Source organism: Chiroxiphia lanceolata, chromosome Z (genome assembly GCF_009829145.1).
Source record: "Chiroxiphia lanceolata isolate bChiLan1 chromosome Z, bChiLan1.pri, whole genome shotgun sequence".
Lineage (NCBI taxonomy): Eukaryota > Metazoa > Chordata > Aves > Passeriformes > Pipridae > Chiroxiphia > Chiroxiphia lanceolata.
Window position 1 is genome coordinate 61854565 of NC_045671.1, and position 18939 is coordinate 61873503.

At 35.6% G+C, this 18939-nt stretch overlaps 1 protein-coding gene across 10 annotated transcripts in view; it reads left to right on the plus strand.

The window, feature by feature from the left end:
- The window catches only part of SHOC1 (shortage in chiasmata 1), a 49118-nt gene that overhangs the window by 12361 nt on the left and 17818 nt on the right, over window positions 1-18939 (plus strand). For 4 of the 10 annotated variants that reach the window (XM_032676286.1, XM_032676291.1, XM_032676287.1 and 1 more), the window contains exons 6-16: window positions 2144-2306; window positions 4205-4307; window positions 5001-5157; window positions 7007-7114; window positions 10379-10508; window positions 11355-11449; window positions 12105-12119; window positions 12472-12714; window positions 13843-14292; window positions 16628-16753; window positions 18207-18383. In XM_032676286.1, the coding sequence (XP_032532177.1) occupies window positions 2144-2306; window positions 4205-4307; window positions 5001-5157; window positions 7007-7114; window positions 10379-10508; window positions 11355-11449; window positions 12105-12119; window positions 12472-12714; window positions 13843-14292; window positions 16628-16753; window positions 18207-18383 (1767 nt within the window). Of the gene's footprint in view, window positions 1-2143; window positions 2307-4204; window positions 4308-5000; window positions 5158-7006; window positions 7115-10378; window positions 10509-11354; window positions 11450-12104; window positions 12120-12471; window positions 12715-13842; window positions 14293-16627; window positions 16754-18206; window positions 18384-18939 lie in introns of those variants that run through there. The other 6 variants (XM_032676288.1, XM_032676289.1, XM_032676293.1 and 3 more) reach the window with 5 other exon arrangements.

The following is an 18939-nucleotide window of genomic DNA, read 5'->3' on the forward strand; positions in this document are numbered from 1 at the left end:
AAAATGTTTGATTCAACTGTATTGTAAATCAAAGAAAGTGATGATATTGCATTCAAGTCACAATTCTGAAAAATAAGCATATTTAAAAATGTGGAACTGCACTTCCTAGAATCATAAAGTAGCAGCTCAGCTCAGTTCTCTATGAATTTCAAGCACTGGAATTTGTGAATTTCAAACTCTACCTGGTACTTCAGCTGTAAAATTCTATATTAGGAAAGCAGTTAGGTATGTGGTAGTATCTGTTCCACTTCAGTACACATGTGTTAAAATTAACAAAGAAATGCAGTAATTAAAATATTTTAATCACATTAGAATAATTAGATTAATTGGAAAAATCCTCCTTTCTTCATGCACTTTAGATACTATAGCTCCTTACAATAAAAAAATGAATAAAAACTCTGGCTAAATTAGGAAAATAAATGCAAATCAAAGGCCAAAGCTGTGCCTTATTTGACTTAATTTCACGTTAGTATATTAGGAGTTGTCCAGTTTTCTTTAACAAAAATTAAATTAGATATTTGAGGACACAAGTTTAGATCATTGAAGTAGTCTTTATTTTCTTATTGATTTTAGCACCTAATTTTGCAACCACTATTTGATTGAATATTGAGGTGCCTCCTACTTTGTTTTCCTAGTTGCCTAAAGAAAAGGAAGAGGAATAGATCAGGGACTTTGTAGCATATCAGAAAAAATGTCATTTTTTTTTTTATTAGAGCTACTTTTAGCTTTATAGGCTCCTAGAAGCCTTAGTAGCCTCTTCTGAACTGTTCATCTCATTAAACAGAGGCATTTTACAATGAGGCATTTATTTTTTAATTGATAGATTTCTTTATGGGAATCTGAGTCAGCAGCATAGAACAGTTAGAGGGGGGAACATAATCAGTATCTACAACTTCCAGCCACTAGGAAGGAAAGGAAGGTTGTTAGAGATAGGGAGTCATCCAAGGAATGAAAGGGGGATATAGGAATGAGGATACTTCCATGTTGGTAAAAAATAAGAAAGAACAAAAACCTCACTTTACCCTTCTATGTGTATTATCTATATGTAAAATGTGTATGTAAATATTTGTGTATACTATATTGCAAATGTAAGGGATTGCATCAAATAGGGATGTAGTTACTGCTTCAGTTCTGTCAGAAGAAATGAAAGTCCATAGAATCCTGTTATCATAGAATAGCCTGGATTGGAAAGGAGTTTTAAAGGTCATTTAGTCCAACCCCCCTGTAATCAGCTCAGGTCACTCAGAGCCCTGTCCAACCTCACCTTGAGCACCCACAGGGATGAGGCATCAACCACCAGTCTGGGCAAATTATTCCAGTGTTTTACCACCCTCGCTGTAAGAAACTTCTTCCTAATATCTAAATCATCTCTCTTTTAGTTTAAAACCATTACCCCTTGTTCTATTGCAATAGAACAAAAAATCTGTCCTCATCTTACTTATAGGCCCCCTTTGTGTACTGAGAAGCTACAGTAAAGTCTCTCTGGAGCCTTCTCTTCTCCAGGCTGAACATCCCAATTCTCTCAGCCTTTCCTCATAAGAGAGGTGTTCCTTCCCTCTGATCATTTTTGTGTCCCTCCTCTGGACCTGCTCCAACAGGTCCATGTCTTTTTTCTACTGAGGACCCCAGAGATGGACACAATGCTCCAAGAGGGGAGCAGAATCACCTGCTTTGCCACTGTTGGATTTCTGGGCTGTGAGTGCACACTGCTGGCCCAGGCTGAGTTTTCCTTCAACCATCAGCCCCAAGTCTTTCTCCACAGGGCTGCTCTCAGTCACTTCTCTACCCAGCCTGTGGGTGGGCCTGAGATTGCCCAGACCCAGGTGTAGAACTTTGCACTTGTCTTTGTTGAAAATGCAAACATGGGAAAGAAAGGAAAATACCTTTTCTTTTTGACAGACATTGTATAAGAAAATAAAAAAAAAAAAAAAGGAAAAGAAAACCAGAGCTTATCCTGTGGACCATTGGAAGTCTAGACTTTGTTGTACTTAAAGCTTTAAAATTCTAAAATATTTAAAGCAGAAAATACTTATTTTTTGCTGACACTTATAGTATTCTAAAAGTTGATCCACTATTCTGTTTATTCTGATGATTGTTACATTTATCTTGTTTTATAATGTATTTTTTTCTTATTTTTCATCAGATTTATATTTGGAAGAGGAATTTACTTTTATTGATAATCTTGAAAATTTTCGTAAAAACCTGCCAACTTTATCTATACTTCTGAGCAGACTACAGTTTTTTTTAGTGAAAGATCCCCTTTTGGATTCTGAAGGACAGATTTTAACAGAAGAGAACATTTTCAGGTACCTACAAGTTGATGTATAATATTGAACATAAAAAATAATCTGTGTATAATGACATTGGAACATCTGTTAAATGATAACTTTGTAACTAGTTTATATTTGCAACAGGTAAAGACTTCAGCTTTTTTTCTTACTTAGGAAAAAATGACTCAAATGAAATTTATATGCATTAAGAAAACTGGATTAATGAAGTTGTGTCACTTTTGCATTTTGTAAGTGTGAAGTGTACTCAAGATTTTACTTTTGGAATACTGAAAAAATGTACATCTTTTAGGGACCTTGTCCTCCCTCAAACTGATTTTACTGATTCCCTCTCAGTAAAATGCCTCTAAATTTAATTGGGCTAGGATTTTATACGAGCTTCCATGTTCCTTCTTTCTGTCATCTCAGTCATGCTGTCAGCAAATCCGTGCTCTTGTGCTGTTGAACTATATTTCTTCAAGTTCAATTGTATTTCTTCACATTCAAATATTATTTATTTTATGGTTTTACTCACTTTCATATTACTGAGTTGATTGAATTTAGTTGAATAGTGTCTAATGTCATGAATTTGAACTAACTGATACATTAAACTGGTGTAAACTGTATTAGAAATGGGCCTAGTATGTCGTAAATATATTGATGTGCATTCATAAAGTCTGGCTAAATTTTGTGATAATTTACTTCATGTCTGGATCGCTTGTATCACTTCTTTTGTGCTTGGTAGAGTTACATGATTCCCAAGAAAGGTAAAGCAAATTTTAACTGATTTAACTGTACCTGTATAGCAGCAGAACGGGGAGGAGTGGGGTTGTTGGCCTGTTTTTTAAAATGAGCTCTAAGCTCACACTGAGTTTTGGACATAAGACTATGTGCAAGTGTGAACACTGTAAATACCCAGTGAAGATAACATGATCCAGATTCTGCAACTGCTTTCAGAAATGGCATAAAAAGTGCTAGTGTGAACCTTTACTGAAACAGCTCTGACCTCTTGGTCTGTGGTTGACTAGCAAAACCACGAGCCTCCCCAAGGTGGGGGCCCAAATCTCCTTTTGCAGCACATAGGGAGAGGCATTTAAACAAAGACATATAATGAAACAGACTTCTACTTAAGGTAAAATTCAGTTAGCATCCCAAGGCTGGGTGTAGAACAATTTGTACTCTTCAGTCCAAAGTATTCCTTCAGGAAAATAGTGGTGTCACGGACTGAGGAGGAAGTTATCCCCCTAAAAAGTTGTTGTAATTTTAGTGTGGTGGCTATGATTGGCAAGCCTGATGAAAACTTTTCTTTCTGCTTGAAGAATCTTCATCTTTTTTCTGCTTGTATCCTTGCTTCACAAGGCAAGTAGTAGCCTCACTACTGAGTTTTATTTCCAAGCATTTTGAAAGTTTTTCAGTTAAACCAGGGAACATACTTTTGGTTGTCATTTTGATTAATAATAAGCACACTCTGCCTTCACTGGTGCTGAATCATTTCTGAAAATAGAAACTAAAGGAGACAAAAGTGAAATAAGGTCGGTGTTATAGATTACAGAGATTTTATATATAGTAAAAAAAATTTGACATTGGAGGAAACTTAGATCCGCAGCTTTTGCAGAAAGCGTTTTCACATGAGAACATTTATGTGATGGGTGTTGAACAATTTTAATATGAGGGTTTTTTTCTGTAACTTTTTAAGGCAGGTCCCAATATTAAGTGATTCTACTCTGCATATAATGTATTATTTCTTGAAAAATACTTTTGGTTAATTCCACAGATCGGTAGAGCATCCCTTGGAATTGCTTTCTTAGAAAAGGCATGGATTTAGAAAATAAACTTTTTGCCATGTGTATGGCTATCAAAGCTATTGCTAACACTTTCAGTCTTAGACATGAAGTAATACAAAGAAGTCACTTACTTTCTTTTATGATCTTTTAAAGAGAATGTTTGATTTTCCAAAATGAAATGAAGATGGAAGAGAGTAAAAATGAATTGCAGGAGATTAAAGAGAACTTCTGCACTATACCTATAAAAGAGGAAGAGGTATTCTGTTGTTTCATCCTATATATTATATTGGTTGTTGTTTTGTGTTTTGGGTAGGTGTTTGTTAACTTGCAAGTCATTTTACTGAATTCTCTTCATACTTGCAAAGTATTCACAGCCTTCATATTTCCAAGGTTAGGAAACACGGCTTTTATTGGTGGTTTTTTAATTGTTGGATGCTGCTGTTAGGAGTTTCCACTCCGATCAGCTGTTTCTCCTTCTTCTGGATGTGTTGGCACTGTAGGTACTTGTTACACTAAGAATACAAATTAACCAGAACAGGAAGCCATGACATGCATGGGAAAGGGAAAGCTCCAAGATATGTTTCAGGATTTGGGGAGCCAGCTTTGCTTCTTTTATAAAAAGAAGTCAAATCTCCTTTTTCCTTCATTTTTCAAAATTCTAAAACACAAACTTTCAGTAAAGTAAATGAAGATTTTACTTGACTGGGAACTGAAAGTTCAGATACACTCTCTACACTCCACTCTCTCAATCTGAAATTCTGTAACATTGCATTTACTCCGTATTGAGCAAAGCTTTGTGTATACTGTGTAAATGTCATATGATTTCTCTCCTAAAAGCTCTGAAATTGGTTTAGAATTAAGTTATTTCAAGATTTTGAAAAAGCTTTGACTATACAGTAACATCAAAGGGGATTTACTGACCATTCTGTTGTGATTAATATTTTTTCAGTATTTCATGTTGCCTCTTGAGCTAGAATTCAGCAAACCCAGCAATGGCAGATCTGATTCTGCTAAGATTCCATCATACTTGGAATTGAACGAGTTGTTAAATGTGGCCTCAGACACTATGGCTGATGAAGACCTGTGCAAAGAAGTGATCAAAGAATGTGAGGGTTGGTTTTCTTAAATGCTTGACCTGATTTTCCTTTCACTTGAACACATTTAACACAATTTGGCTCTTTGGTATTGAGTTCACTTTTGAGTTACATCACAGCCTATTAAATGAGAATTGCTCTGTGTGAGACTATGAACTATTCTATATCCAGATTTCTGAGTACATGTCTCCTCAAGGGGTAGTAAACTATTCTCCATTTGGTTCAATCCATGGTTGTGTTGTAATCTCAGAAACAAATGTAAATGAACCATGATTTGTGCTATAAAACCTACCATGAATATAATAATTTAGTCTTAATTTTTCCTATCTGTTTTTAAATTTACTTTCAGAGACATCCCTAAGAGGATTACGTGCAGTACAATCATACTGTAAAAAAATGCTTTTGTTGCACTGTAAATGTAAACACAAAAGCAGATTTCTGAGGACAAAAAGGTTAAATATTTCCATGGATAATAGGAATACTCTAAATGACAATAGTTATTTCTTTAAAGAAATTTTAGAAATGTTTCTAAATGCTTTTATGTGATGGATAAATACAACTTTAATGGCAGTTAATTGGCTAATGGACTGATTTGTATGGCAGTATTTTGTCTAGTTAAAAGAAAAAAACATTACCTGAGTGCCTCGGTCCGCAGGGATAGGGGAAATTTGGACCGAGCACTGCGGTTAGGGTTCGGACGCAGTTGAGGTCTCGTGCTGCAATGCCAGTTTATTCAAGGGAAACAAGGGTTTAAAAAACCGCGGTTTGAGGGGTGGACGCTAAGCCAGGGAGGTGCAAGAGATTGACAGCTTAGGGAAAGATGTGGTAGGGGGACAGGGGAAGAATGGGTGGAACTCTCGAGTATCAGAGGGGGCTGACTAATGGTAGCTCTCTCTGCGCTGTGATAGCTACAGCTAATCAGTAACAGAGGCACGGGAAAACAGAGGAGGAGAAGAAGAGATAAACAGCTTTCAAAGGGGAAACCTGAGGGAGAAATAGGGACAATATGGAGGTACAGCAGGATCTATAAATTTTGACAATAAACTGGGGTGTACAAGGGTTCATAAGCACACAACAGCAAACTGGGGAAAAACTGCCAGTCTGCTGGGTGGATTATTCAGTGAGTAAAAAGTCCATTCAGACTCCATTAATGCTTTTCCAGGCCACATATCTCTCCCATTCTGTCTTTTCATCCATCGCACCTGAGTTTTTGTTGTGTTCTTTTTAGTTAAAAATTAATATTTTTCCACTTTTTTGGTGGGCAGGAAGCAGCTCAAAGAAGGAAGATTCGTACTTCTGAATGTGGAGAGTGTCTGCTGAATTCTGTCTGATAGGGCACCAGTTTGAAATAATCCAGTCTCTTGTTGAAAATAGGAACAAAACTTTTAAAAGTGTATATTTGACTAGGGTGGTTTGATTTGCATTCTTATGATACATTTAGTACATGCCATGTTCTGAGCTGAATGATCCAACCTCTGCTGCAGATATTTGAGGAGTTTGTACATAAATGTCAACCTACTGGAGTTTTTCATTCTTTTTTAGTAGCAAAAGAATCTACATACACAAACTCCCAGCAAACTATATTTAGGCTACTTAATTGTTCTGGAAATCACTGTTGCCATAAGAGCTTGGAATAATTCGGGTAGTGATTATACTAGATTGTGGGGGGTTTCTGTCACTTAAGGGACAAGACTGAACACTGCTCTTATCAGCTACAGCATTTGGGGTTACTAAGCATGACTGTGATTTTTCATAACAATATGTCACGGAGGTTCAATAATAAGATTGAAAGCAAAAAGTGCTCTGACAGGAAAATGTAATGAATGGTTAATTTGTGGCACCTTTAAAAATCTGTTTTCAGATCTCAAAGCAGAAATTACATACAACATAGAAATTTCCAAGTACTGTCCCATTCCACAAGAGGTTTGCTCCAGTAATAACACAAGTATGCTGGAATTCTGTGAGTCAGGTAGGAAGATCTGTATAAATCAAGGGGTGATATTTAAAATAAATTCTTTAAGCAATTGTTCCTATATTCTGTTCGTAGGAGGACATGCACTATATAGATAAGAACATTCTCTTTGTGTAATCTACTATTTTTTACCTGCACTGTAAGGAGGTAGAAGTGCCATACTGCTTTCCAGAGCTTTATAGTCTAAACACAACCAACTTTACAGTTCCTTCATTTTGCTTTTGGCTGCAAATGATGTCTATGAATTTTGTATTTGATAGGTTTTTTGGATCTTTTTTGTCTAGCAAATTATCTACCTAGAGAGGGAGGATGAAATTCAAGACAGATTGATTAACATCAATTTGTGGAGTCAAAAAGCACAGTATAAAGTTTGTTAAAGTCTAATATAAATGCTTTCAAAATAGGGTGATGGAGAATAATCCAGGCAGAAGTGCTGAGGTAATAACTTCTAGATGTTCAAAGCTCCTGTACAGACATTCTGGTTTGCAAACGGTTCTGTAATGATGTGTGATCAAGAAATTAAGTCATATAGTCAGCAGAGCTGTTTTCCACAGAAATAAACTGAAAGTGTTGAATATTTGCATTGAATCCTTGCTTCTCCTTCACTGGCATTTGGAAATACTTTGTATGTGTCCACCTTTAATAGCTTGAAAACTCAAGTCATGGTGTTTACAGTGCATACCAATGCTGGGCAGGTTTGGTGTATGACTGCACAACCTAATTATCCAACCCTAGTTAAAATTTCTTCAGGTTCCAGGTGTGACCTTTGAAAATAATGTATATTCTTTGCCAGCCCAACTGTATTCCCAGCTAAATGTTGGCTGGTGAAGTGAGGCAGAAAAATGGCTATGCTGGTGGCGTTTTTCACCTTTAATTAAATGTAGAAGAGCCTGTGCAAAGAGCGACGTTTACAAATGGATGTGATCTGAGCAGAGTGGCAATGCTTGAATATATATGTACCTCTCATCCTAACGTTTATCCTATCCAGGAAAAAGTCTATCCATTATTGCCCTGGGCAGCAGCAGTATTATCAGTAACCAGTGCATGTTCACCTGATAGTTTTCCATCCAGCAGTTACTAAAATCCATGAGAAATCCTCTGTTTTCTCCGGATCAAGAACCCCCTTATTGTCTTAGTTTCAATGTGTTTTAAACTGAACTGATAGTTATCCTCTGCAGGCTAATAGGATCATGCTCCTGATACTGTATTGCAGTGGAATTTTGTTTGGAGCAATCATATCTGTTCAAAGGGTCTGATATAAAAGCTCAATGCAAACCCACCATGTGTTGTTCCACCAAGACAAAGTTAAACTTACTTTCCATCTAGAAGTTATTGCCTAGCATGATAAACTAATCTGGGTCTAATGAGCTGCCTGACTGCTCTCTGCTTCTGAGGCTGACAAATAGGAGGAGCTTAAGTGTAGTAGGTCTGAGCATTTTGAGACCTTCCTCCTGTATGCAACAGTGACAAGTTGACTTTGATCTTCTCTAGGATATTATCTGTTCTACTGGAGCTGATGTAAGAAGTCAAATAATTTTGAATTGTTTTTTAAAGAAAGTGACCTCATTAATCTTTATTGACAGTTTGCTGCCTTAGCTCTGCCATTGCATCAGGCAAAATTAAGTTGTTAGGGCACAATCAGCTTCCATCTTCTTGTTCTAATTGATTTTGCTGTTTATGAGCTACCAGAAGTGAAATATGTGTGCTTGAACTCAGAGAAGAAGCGGTGATAATGGCATTTTCTGTAAACCTTTCATTGTTTGCCTTTCTCTCTTGCTAGGAATAGGATCTGTTTATTGATAAAGGGCTTAAGGGACAAGAGAGTTCACTAAGTCATCAATGAACCTCTGAGAGTAAGCAGAGTTTATCTAATGTAACTGATGAAAATATTCCAGTCTTAAAGGCAAAAATAACTAGACAAGAATTAATATTAATAGTATTGCTGAAAGAGCGAGAATTGTTCTTTTTAGATATGGCAGGTATTTTTGCTGTCCTGAGATCAGCTCCTATCGTATTCAAAGTAATGTGCTTAAATTGTTTATCCCCACAAAAAACAGTTTGTGAGCTGAAGTTCACAGCAGGAGTTCACGGAGCTTTTTTTTGTGTTCTAAGTAAGTGGGAACATACTGGTTAGAAGTATGTTGTTTCCTTTATATCCACTTCTATTTCTTACCTTTTTTTTCTGCTTCTCTGATAGGTATTTGTGTTCTCTGGCTTTCTAACATTGTCCCTTACCCTTCCTGCCATACAATCGGCTTTTTAGGTCAGTCAAGGAGCAGCTGTAAACAGCTGGACAGGTGACTGATTCATAGCCTGCTGTGTACCAACTGGCCAAACAACGTGTGTATGAGGATTGCATCTGCTTGCTGCCTGTTAGAATGAATAGGGAATTTGTTACAAATGTTTTTCCTTAAAGAGGCACTGGTTTACTTAAAATTTTTCTGATAGTTTTCACAGACCATAGAACAACTGTGTTTTTTGTTACCTCTGCTTCCTGATTAGAAGAATGCCAGAGAGAAGAATTCTAAGACACTCATGTAAACCACAAATTTTTATGAAATGACACTAAAATCAGTGCAGTTGCAAATTCCTAATTTGATTTGAATAAAAACCAATAAATAATGCATTAATATATCCACATGTGATACAATTGCAAAAAAAAAAAAAAGTCAAAAGTAACTTGCAGGGGACTTTTAACATGCCAGGTTTGTTTACATACTACTTTAAAAAATGAGATGATCAGTTCAGTGATCATCCCTAGAAATTTCAATGCGTACTAATTCTGCTTGAAAGAGTAATTTTGTCTTTAAAATCCTGACTGTTTTTGAAGTTCCCGAGTCCAGTCATCTGTGTCTTACAGCCACTGTAACATTAGCCAAAGTCTCTCTCCCATCTAAGTAACTTCATTTATGGGGGAAACATCTAAGAAGGCTAACAGTCATAAATGCCTAATATCAAGACCTCAGCCATGGTACCTGATGATTTATTTATAAAAATCATCTTACATGTGAAGAGTATGCAGCCAGAATTACATCAAAGAAATGTAATCTACACATTGTTATCCCCAAAGTGTCTGGAAATTGGATGTGAAGTATTTGGGGCATAGAGCTTAAACAGTGAATTGTCTTATGAAAATATTTTGTAGTTTAATACAAAATTCCACTAGTATAAAATTCGTAAGCATGAGTATTTCATTCAAAGGTAGCTTTGTGATTTTGATTTTTTATTTTTGTTTTGGCTGGGGCATTATGTAATTTCTAGCTGAATATATTCCATATTTGAAAGATGAAATGGAAGTGCCTTTAACTCCTCCATGCAGACAACAAAGTTCATGGGTTAATTTTCTGTGCAGAGGACTTCAGGAAGAACTTCTTCCTCTCTCTGGTAACAGGTAATGAAACTTTGGTAGTGACAAATTCTATCATAAATCCTCTAAATCATACATCCTCAAAATAATTGGAAAAATAACTTTAGTCTATTATGAATAGAACGTTATGAATCAATACTTATGTTGTTTGACCTGCATATATGCTATGTTTTGTGTGAAAGAGTGATGGAGTGCACAGGCAGTATCCGTGGCTTTTCAGGGGAGCTTGAAAAAGGAAATGACAGTCACCTCTGTAGACCTCTTTCTCTAGAGGGATTTAATAACCTGAAAATGCAGTCTCCCTTTTGAAATAGGCAACAGTAAATACCTATGTATTTAGCAAGTGTGTATATGTGTGTATGTATACATTTATAAATATGGAAAATACATACATTCCACAAGTATCACCTTCAAAATCTCCAGAAGCAATACAGGAAGAAAGTATTGTCTGTGTTTTGGGGATATCCTCCAATAATGGGGTTTGGGCCTTTTCATCCTGACACAGGATTAGGATTGCTTCATCTTTTCCTTCTCATCTTGTTTTTGAGACTAGAATTTTTTTGCCTTGCTATCTTTCTGGCATATGCACAAAGAATTTAAATATCCCCTTGGGGCGGGAACCACACTCTAGACAGAATTCTCACTCTGTGCCACTTTAGTTCATGAATCAGCCTTGATGGGTCCTCTCACTCTTTCCTGTTTCCTCTGTGTGGATAAGAACAAACATTTTGATGAACAGGAGAATGAATGAATGAACTGAAAATTTAAAGACAAAGTAGATCTTTAAAAGACAGTTTTACATAAATCAAAATTCAACAGATAATCCTGTTAAACTTCATAACTACAAGTCTTTTTTTATGTTCTTTGTAGTATTTTGGTTACAGGGCCCTCTAGGGAATACTTAGACTCTTTGATATGGCAATCAGAGAAGTATCGGGATAATATGAGCTCTCTTTTGCTTGTCGGTAAGGATTTCTAATTGATGTTAACAAGTTCCATGTACACAGAGAAATACAACAGAAAAGATAATGTTATATTACAGAGCACAGGTTCTGTTTGAGCCATTGAAAATTATCCAGTTCATGTAAGCCTCTGAAGTTTGGATTATCTGATTCTTTTAGTGCATGTAAAAAGTTACAGTATGGCAACAAAGAAGTCAGTATGTCATGTACCCTTCTGTGGAGGTAGTTTGAATGAAATAAGAGTTTTATTGTGACAGTGTTCAGCTCACTACTGCTAATTATATACAATAACTGTAGTAACAGTTTGGTAGAAATTTGTTAATCTGTTGAACTCTTTCCTGTGTACTATTTTCCCGTAAATAATGTTTTAAAAAGTGTATTAATCAATAGAAGAGTATGCTTAATGGAAAATAATGTTTTAAATTCACAAAAGCAGAGTTTGTGTTAGGAAGCAAAATACACAAAACCAAAATAAGCTGCAGGGTATTTAGGACAGCACCAGAATATTAATTACCATTATTCTTTCATTTCATTTTGTTTGCTTCATTTTACAAGTCCCAGGATTAAGTTGTGTATATTGATTTGTTATGTTGTCCAATTCATTTGTACGTTGATTTACAGTTGAAAATAATGTACGGTATTCTCCTTACTACTCCAGTTGATTTTTTTTCGGGTAAGGATTCTGCTAAGTCTTTGTAAGCAGGATAAGTAAACCCATACATAATGAACAAGATAATTTGTAATTTTAATAATGCAGCTACACATTATTAGATCTGAAAAAAATTTAAACCCCCGCCTGACCTTACTCATAGACGCAGTAAGTAAAAAGTACTCTTGCTCTGATAATGTCAAATGCTCTATTCTTAAATCTGTTCATGGACACTGAGTTACAAATGGAAGTATAAAAAATGGATATATGGATATATATAGTAGGTCATAATACCTGGGAGCTTTTATTTACAAAATTACATTCTGTTTCATGTTTCTAGATTATTAATATTATACATTATTTCTGGGTTTTGTAGAGCATCAGACTGCTAACCTTGTGCCTCAGCATCATTCACTGACAGAACTGCAAGAAATGCTACCAGTTGAGACAGAAGCACCAATGCTTAGCTCTCTAGAGAAGGGCTGGTGGCTTAATTTGGGTTTAAATCCAGCAGCCACAGAAATTTTGGAGCAATTAAATATGGATGACAGTAATGCAAACAGTTTAATTCCTACAGAAATAGAAAAATTCACACAATTTACATCGTATCAGTTAGAAAGTAAGTACCTTCTTATTTTAAAAAAAGTGATAGAAAGGCAAAGATAGATACTTAGTCAGAGAATCAGGCAGTGATAGTTACATATCTCCAAGAACAAAGTAAATAAAATATTTCTTATTTTTGAGACTAAAATGTTTTACAGCAAAATGAAGTAGCAACACTATTGCAGTTAAGGTGTACTTTCACAAACTTAAAACAAATTGTAGGAACAGAAACGTTTAAGTACACAAATTTATTACCATGCAGGTGAAGAGTAGCCGCCACCAGCCATACTATATTTTAATAAAATAGGTTCATACAGGAGAATTTCTTAACAAATAGTAGTTTTGCATTGGAATATTTTAATAAAGCTGATACTCACATTGTCCTGTCTGCTGAAGCCAGCGTGTGTTACAATGAAAACTATTTATTTTGTGATGCTACAGAGGTTTTTTTATGCTGACAGTGGTTTCAAATTTGAACACTTCATAACTTCAGAACTTCTCATGGGCCATTTTGCATACTTATAATCAATCAGCAACGAAAAATGCAAAACCTTATTTGGATTTTGTTATATAGCTATGGCTGGACTGCAAGGCATCAGTTGTGGTTGTAGCATTCCAAGGATTGACAGTAACATGATATACTGTGAAACAAATAGACAGAGCTCCTGAAAGAACAGTTCCAAGGAACTGCTTTTTGCATATTTTTAAGTGTTTAGCTACTGTGTTTGAGATGAATGTACACCCATAATGCAAAAAATTGCAGTTCTACTGAAGCATATCTTCAGAGGGAGCAGATTGCATTCATTACTTCTTTTTTCCCCTCTAAAAAAAAAAAATCCGGTAACTTTTCTTCCTCATGAAAGGTACTGCATTCCACTTCCTAGAACTCTAACATCAGTAAACACCATGGTGAAAACTTCTTCAAACAATAGCATGGCCTTCTGTGTCTCAATATTGTGCATTTTTGCTTTGGACTAGTCAGTGCAAGTTTTCTAAAAGTGGATTTAAATGATCTGAGAAGACAGAAAGAAGAAATTTAAAAAAATGCTTTTTCTATAAACCATCCAAAGTCATTAACTCCAGCCAGAAGAGAGAAAAGAAAAAGGTCTATATTGCAGTGAATAAATTAAATTTTATTTTTCAGAATGGCTTGAAGAAAATTCTGTGATAAGCCAAGAGCTGCTTTCTGCTGAAAGACATCAAATGGACAAAGTAGTAAATCCTGACTTGTCACTGCAGACTCAAAGGCAGTATTTTGCCCTGCCTATGAGTGCTGTGTCATCTGCTGAAGTTCACAGCACAAATACATCTGGGGGAGAGCTTACTGGAGGAAACAACAGGAAGATTAAGGTAGAAGAGGAAATTTGTTTCTTAAACCAAGAAAAGAAAACTCCCAAACCATCTGAATCAGTCAGCTGTAAAGGTGTATCATCTAAAGTACACAGCTCATCCTGTAGTGAAAAGCCTGCATCATTTGCACTTGCTACAAAATGGGACAACGATGATTCTGATCTGAACAACTTTATCATGATGAGATCCAAACATACACTCAGACAAAGAGAGGAAAAAAATTATGTAGATAGACTTGAAAAAGGTATGTGAACCAGTTTATGCTGCCATTTTTTCCAGATTTAATTCTTTGCTGTTTTACCACTTACAATAGTTGCGAGTTCATCCTAGTAGATGTATCCTTTGAAGTAAATGGTGACATTTTTCTGGTGTTAGTTGAAGCTGATTTTTCCTCTAAGTGTCTTACCTGTTGGGTTTTTTCCTTTAGATATCTTAGGGGATTTTGGTTGGTTGGCTTAGCTGGGGTGGTGTTTTGGTTTTGGACTGGGTTGGTTTTTTGGTGGTGGAAGTGGTATTACATAAAATAAACATATGAGTTTATTCCAGTTCTGATGAAGTAACTCTTAACTGGTACTTCAGATGATCTCCTCTGTCCATATATTCTGAATCAGATCTCCAAACCTCTCTGGAGAAGAAATAGTTATCAAATTCATTGTAGTTACCAAATAGTAAATCAGTACTCTTACTTCTATAGAACCAACATAACCTAGACAATGAACAAGAGTTGTTCATTTGAGCCAGTTACCTTGGTGCAAACCTCATCAAACAATGAAGCAGAACAGGTTTTAGGAAAAACAGAAAGTTGTTGGTAGCCCTGTTCTTGTTGATGACAATGCTTAGGAAAGAATCTCAGGCTATGTGTTCAGCATTGCAGAAATGCAAAACAACAGAGAAAGAAAAGAAGTGGGAGAATTTCTTTATTTGTTTTTAAAAAGAAATGTCTGTGCCATGAAATAGCAGTCAGCAGAGACATATTTCCAGATTCAGTTTTCAGGATAAAATTATCTTTTGAAAAGAATATTTCTCAAGGTTTTTTGGACTTGTATGGCAGAATTTTAACAAGAACTTTTATCTGTGTTTTAGTTACATGTCCCAGCATTAAAAAAAAAAAAATTTGTTACATAAAAGCTTTCAGCAATAATTCCTCTAGAATAGAGTTGGGATATTTATTTAATTGAAAGCTTATGTAATCTTGTGGAGAAAATTATTTCTTGGTAAAAATTCACCTGTTACTGACATTGGTAGAGATGCATAAAACATTTCATGGCCTCAGAAAACAACAAGCCAAATTTTACAAGCAGGAGACCAAAGTACCTGAACTGAAGTTTTATGCTACCATCTAGTGAACTATGACCAGAACTGCATCGCTTAAAAAGGAATCCAAATGTACTGACAGATAAGCTATGTTACATTCAGGAACAGGCTTGTGGAGGTTTAAGTAGACTAAATGCAGACTAGAATATGTACAGGCAAGACCCCAGTGTGGCAGTTATTTCTGCTATATAGAGAATCCATTAAAATGTGTGGGTCTTACCACATGGATGTAGAAATTACATAAATTATCGCATACTTTTGTAATAATGAAAAGCTTTTATTATGGGTCAGTCTAAATCTGACTGAAAAGTAGAAATGCCAGCACTTCATGTAGGGCTCTTTGTTACTTGGCTTATTTTTTAAAGATATCATTGTGTTTAATATTTACTTTAGAAAATATAGAGGAGGGAGGTAGTAGAAACAGTTCAGTGACTCAGTTTGGAACCCCCTATAGCTTTTCAAAATCAGAAAGGTTTTTTTAAGTTACCTAGAATAAAAATTCATTTTTTCTTTTCCTTCTGTTTCTGTATGATCAGTTTGTTTTCTGAGAAAACTGACATTCATAAATAGAAAAAAATCAGTAATATTTAGGAGAGAACTATTCAATAAGAACTCCTCTCAGAAATAAAGATATAGAACTGTCAGAAGGAGCTTTGTGGGCAGAAGTTGTAGCTCATGCATCAGTATTTATCAGAAAGAGGGAACAGCCACTTAGAAATACTAGCAAGTTGCAAAAGATAGCTAGAAGATGGTAGAAAATTGTTTTCCTTTTTCTTTTTTTTTTTTTACTATTTGCATCTTCCATGTTTCTTCTGGATGGCTTACAGTATCTAATCTTTTCTAGTCTCACTGACTGAGGTATTTTTCATAATTTGAGCTCCTTATGGTCAGCAGTGTCTTTCCTCTCGTGTGTTTTTTCCCCGTATAGAGGCATATGATCTTTCTTATGAATCAGAATCAGTATTATAGAGCTGTAGGACCAGCACCTTAATTTTCCCAGCTCTATTTCTTTGATAATGCCTGACTTCTTGGGCTGTGAAGGCAGACAGGGCCTAATCTCCTTTTGTGTCTTGATGTTTTTCCCATACTGTGTAAGCCCATGAAAACAGTAAAGAATTCATGAGGAGAAAATGTATATGTCACAGAAACTATTTAAATTGAAAATATTTTTGCATGTAGAGTCATTTATTGAACAGTTTTCTTATTCATTGAGCTGGGTTTGTGATATTTGTGTCTAAATATTCACTTGTGGTTTAATAATTCAGTGCTACAACATGAAGAACAGCATACGCATGTTCACAAAGAGGATGACTCTGTTTGTGAGATTGTAAAAATAGAGGGAAAAACCCAAGAGAATGAAGATGGTATCACAGTCAATATTCAAGCATCAGGTATACTATTTTTGGATATGCTTTTTTTTCCCATATGAAGGTAGGCGTCAGACTTCCAGGTAACAAGTGACAGGACCAGAGGAAGTGGCCTTAAGCTGTGCCAGAGTAGCTTTAGATTGGATCTTGGGAAAATTTCTTCGTTGAAAGGATGGTTAGGTATTGGAACTGCCTGCCCAGGGAAATGGTGGAATCACCATTCCTGCAAGTGTTCAAATAAAGTGTGGCTGTGGCACTTGGGCATGTGGTTTAGTGGTGAACATGGTGGTGCTGAGTTAACAGTTGAACTTGACAATCCTAACAATTCTATAGATCTATACAGCTTTGCAATATAATTTTATATTAAATAGTACTGCTCAAAAAAATGCATAAATTATTAGGCCTAGTCTCTACTCCTTGTGACTGGAAACATTGCAAGTAAATGGATATTTGTTTTGACACAGGTGTGAGAGCAGGCTCTAGAATTCCATCTTAATATAAAGCCAATCACATGCAAAGTAAAAAGAGTAACTCAGACTTTGGGTTATGTCTGATCTAAATTAGCAGATATACAATCTCTTCATACCAATCAATACCCTTCAATTATTATTCTTTACTTTTTCCTCTGACAGAGTAAATGAGAACTGGGGATGGAAGGGATCAGTAGTTGTTTTGATAGGAAGTGTCTTGAACACAGTAGAAATGTACTGTGGATTAACACATGACTGAGCCTTACTCTGTGAACTCTGGCTGTTGTACAAGGAATTGTATCAAAAAACACGCACTGACAACAATTTTCTCATGCAGTAGAAATGATAGAGAATAACCCAGAAAATATTTATCCAAGCTATTTTAGAGCCTCAAATCAAGCATACACGGTGCTAGGAGTTTGTGGACCTGGTACAGATTAGTTTGGTTTCCCATGAAAATGCATTTATTCCAAGCATGTGCTTAGTGGGAATGTCTTTCACAGAACCAGTGAAAGAGTACAGCAGCATTTTCATCTGTTTCCATCTGAGATGGGAATCATAGCTATAAGCTTATTTTTTTAATTATGTTTTTCTAATAAATTTTGAAGCAAGACTCCTTTAATGCAACCAGAGGAAAAAAATTAGGCTTTTCTGCAGTCAAAACAAAAATTATCATTTTGAAAATGACTACAATGTAAAAGCAGGCTGTAGAACAATGGAATAGCAGTACAATTTCAGTGCGAGTCTCAGGAGTAAAAAGTCCTAACTTTTCATCATGGAGTTTGGTCACTTTATGAAATGCACGGAACAGCATGGATGCCTGTCGTGAAGATCGGCTTGGTTCTACCACTCAGGAAGTTCCATGGGGAGCAACTCTTCTTCCATTAATGTTGCAGCTTTCATGAAGAAGTGTTGTTAGTGTTTTCTGGGTCTTTGGACTATTCTTGTCCAATGATAGTTTATGAAACCAAACTTTGCTATCTTGTTTTGTTTATTGTGCTATGCAGAAAGCCAGTGCCAGGCATACTGCCTCTTGGAAGAAGCAGCCATTCCTGTGCTAAAAGATTTGACGCATCTGGGTGTACTTGCTTCTGTAAATTGGAGCTTTGACAGTGTTAAGTTTGATCATACAAGGTTTTTCTTAAAACAGCAAGAGAAAGTAGTGTGCGATAATTTTGAACAAGGTATGTCTTTTAAAAAGCATCTCTGGGGGTTTTTTTCTTCTTTAAAACAGATATAATTGGTGACCCAAGGTTCAAAATGCTTGATAAATTAATGATAAAACTATTAACAGTTTGTCTTATAGACTTACAGTAATTGATTTCCTCTTTTAGTTCCAAAATAATGTCTCCTAGTTGTTCAACATTGCATTTATTAACCTCAATATTGCAATACAAAAAAAGTATTCTAATTGAATTTAATTTTAAAATATTTTACATATGCTTCAGAAATGTTGCCTCTACAGCAAAAAACACTTAATATTTTTTCATACTAGATTTTAAAATTGAAAGTTGTCGTGTGTTTTTGTTGTTTCTTTTCTTTTAGTAGCTATATTTCATCCCACCTGCATGATGCAAAATGCTATGCCCATGTTAGAAATGACAAGGAAAAAAAGTCCATACTGATTTGGTTTCTTGGAAAGAGTTCTGAAACGTTTGGGAAACAGGGTAGATGGAGTTACAGTGCTGTTGAAAAATTTAGTGATTTGACTAGTTGGATGAGGAAATAGTAATGTGAACA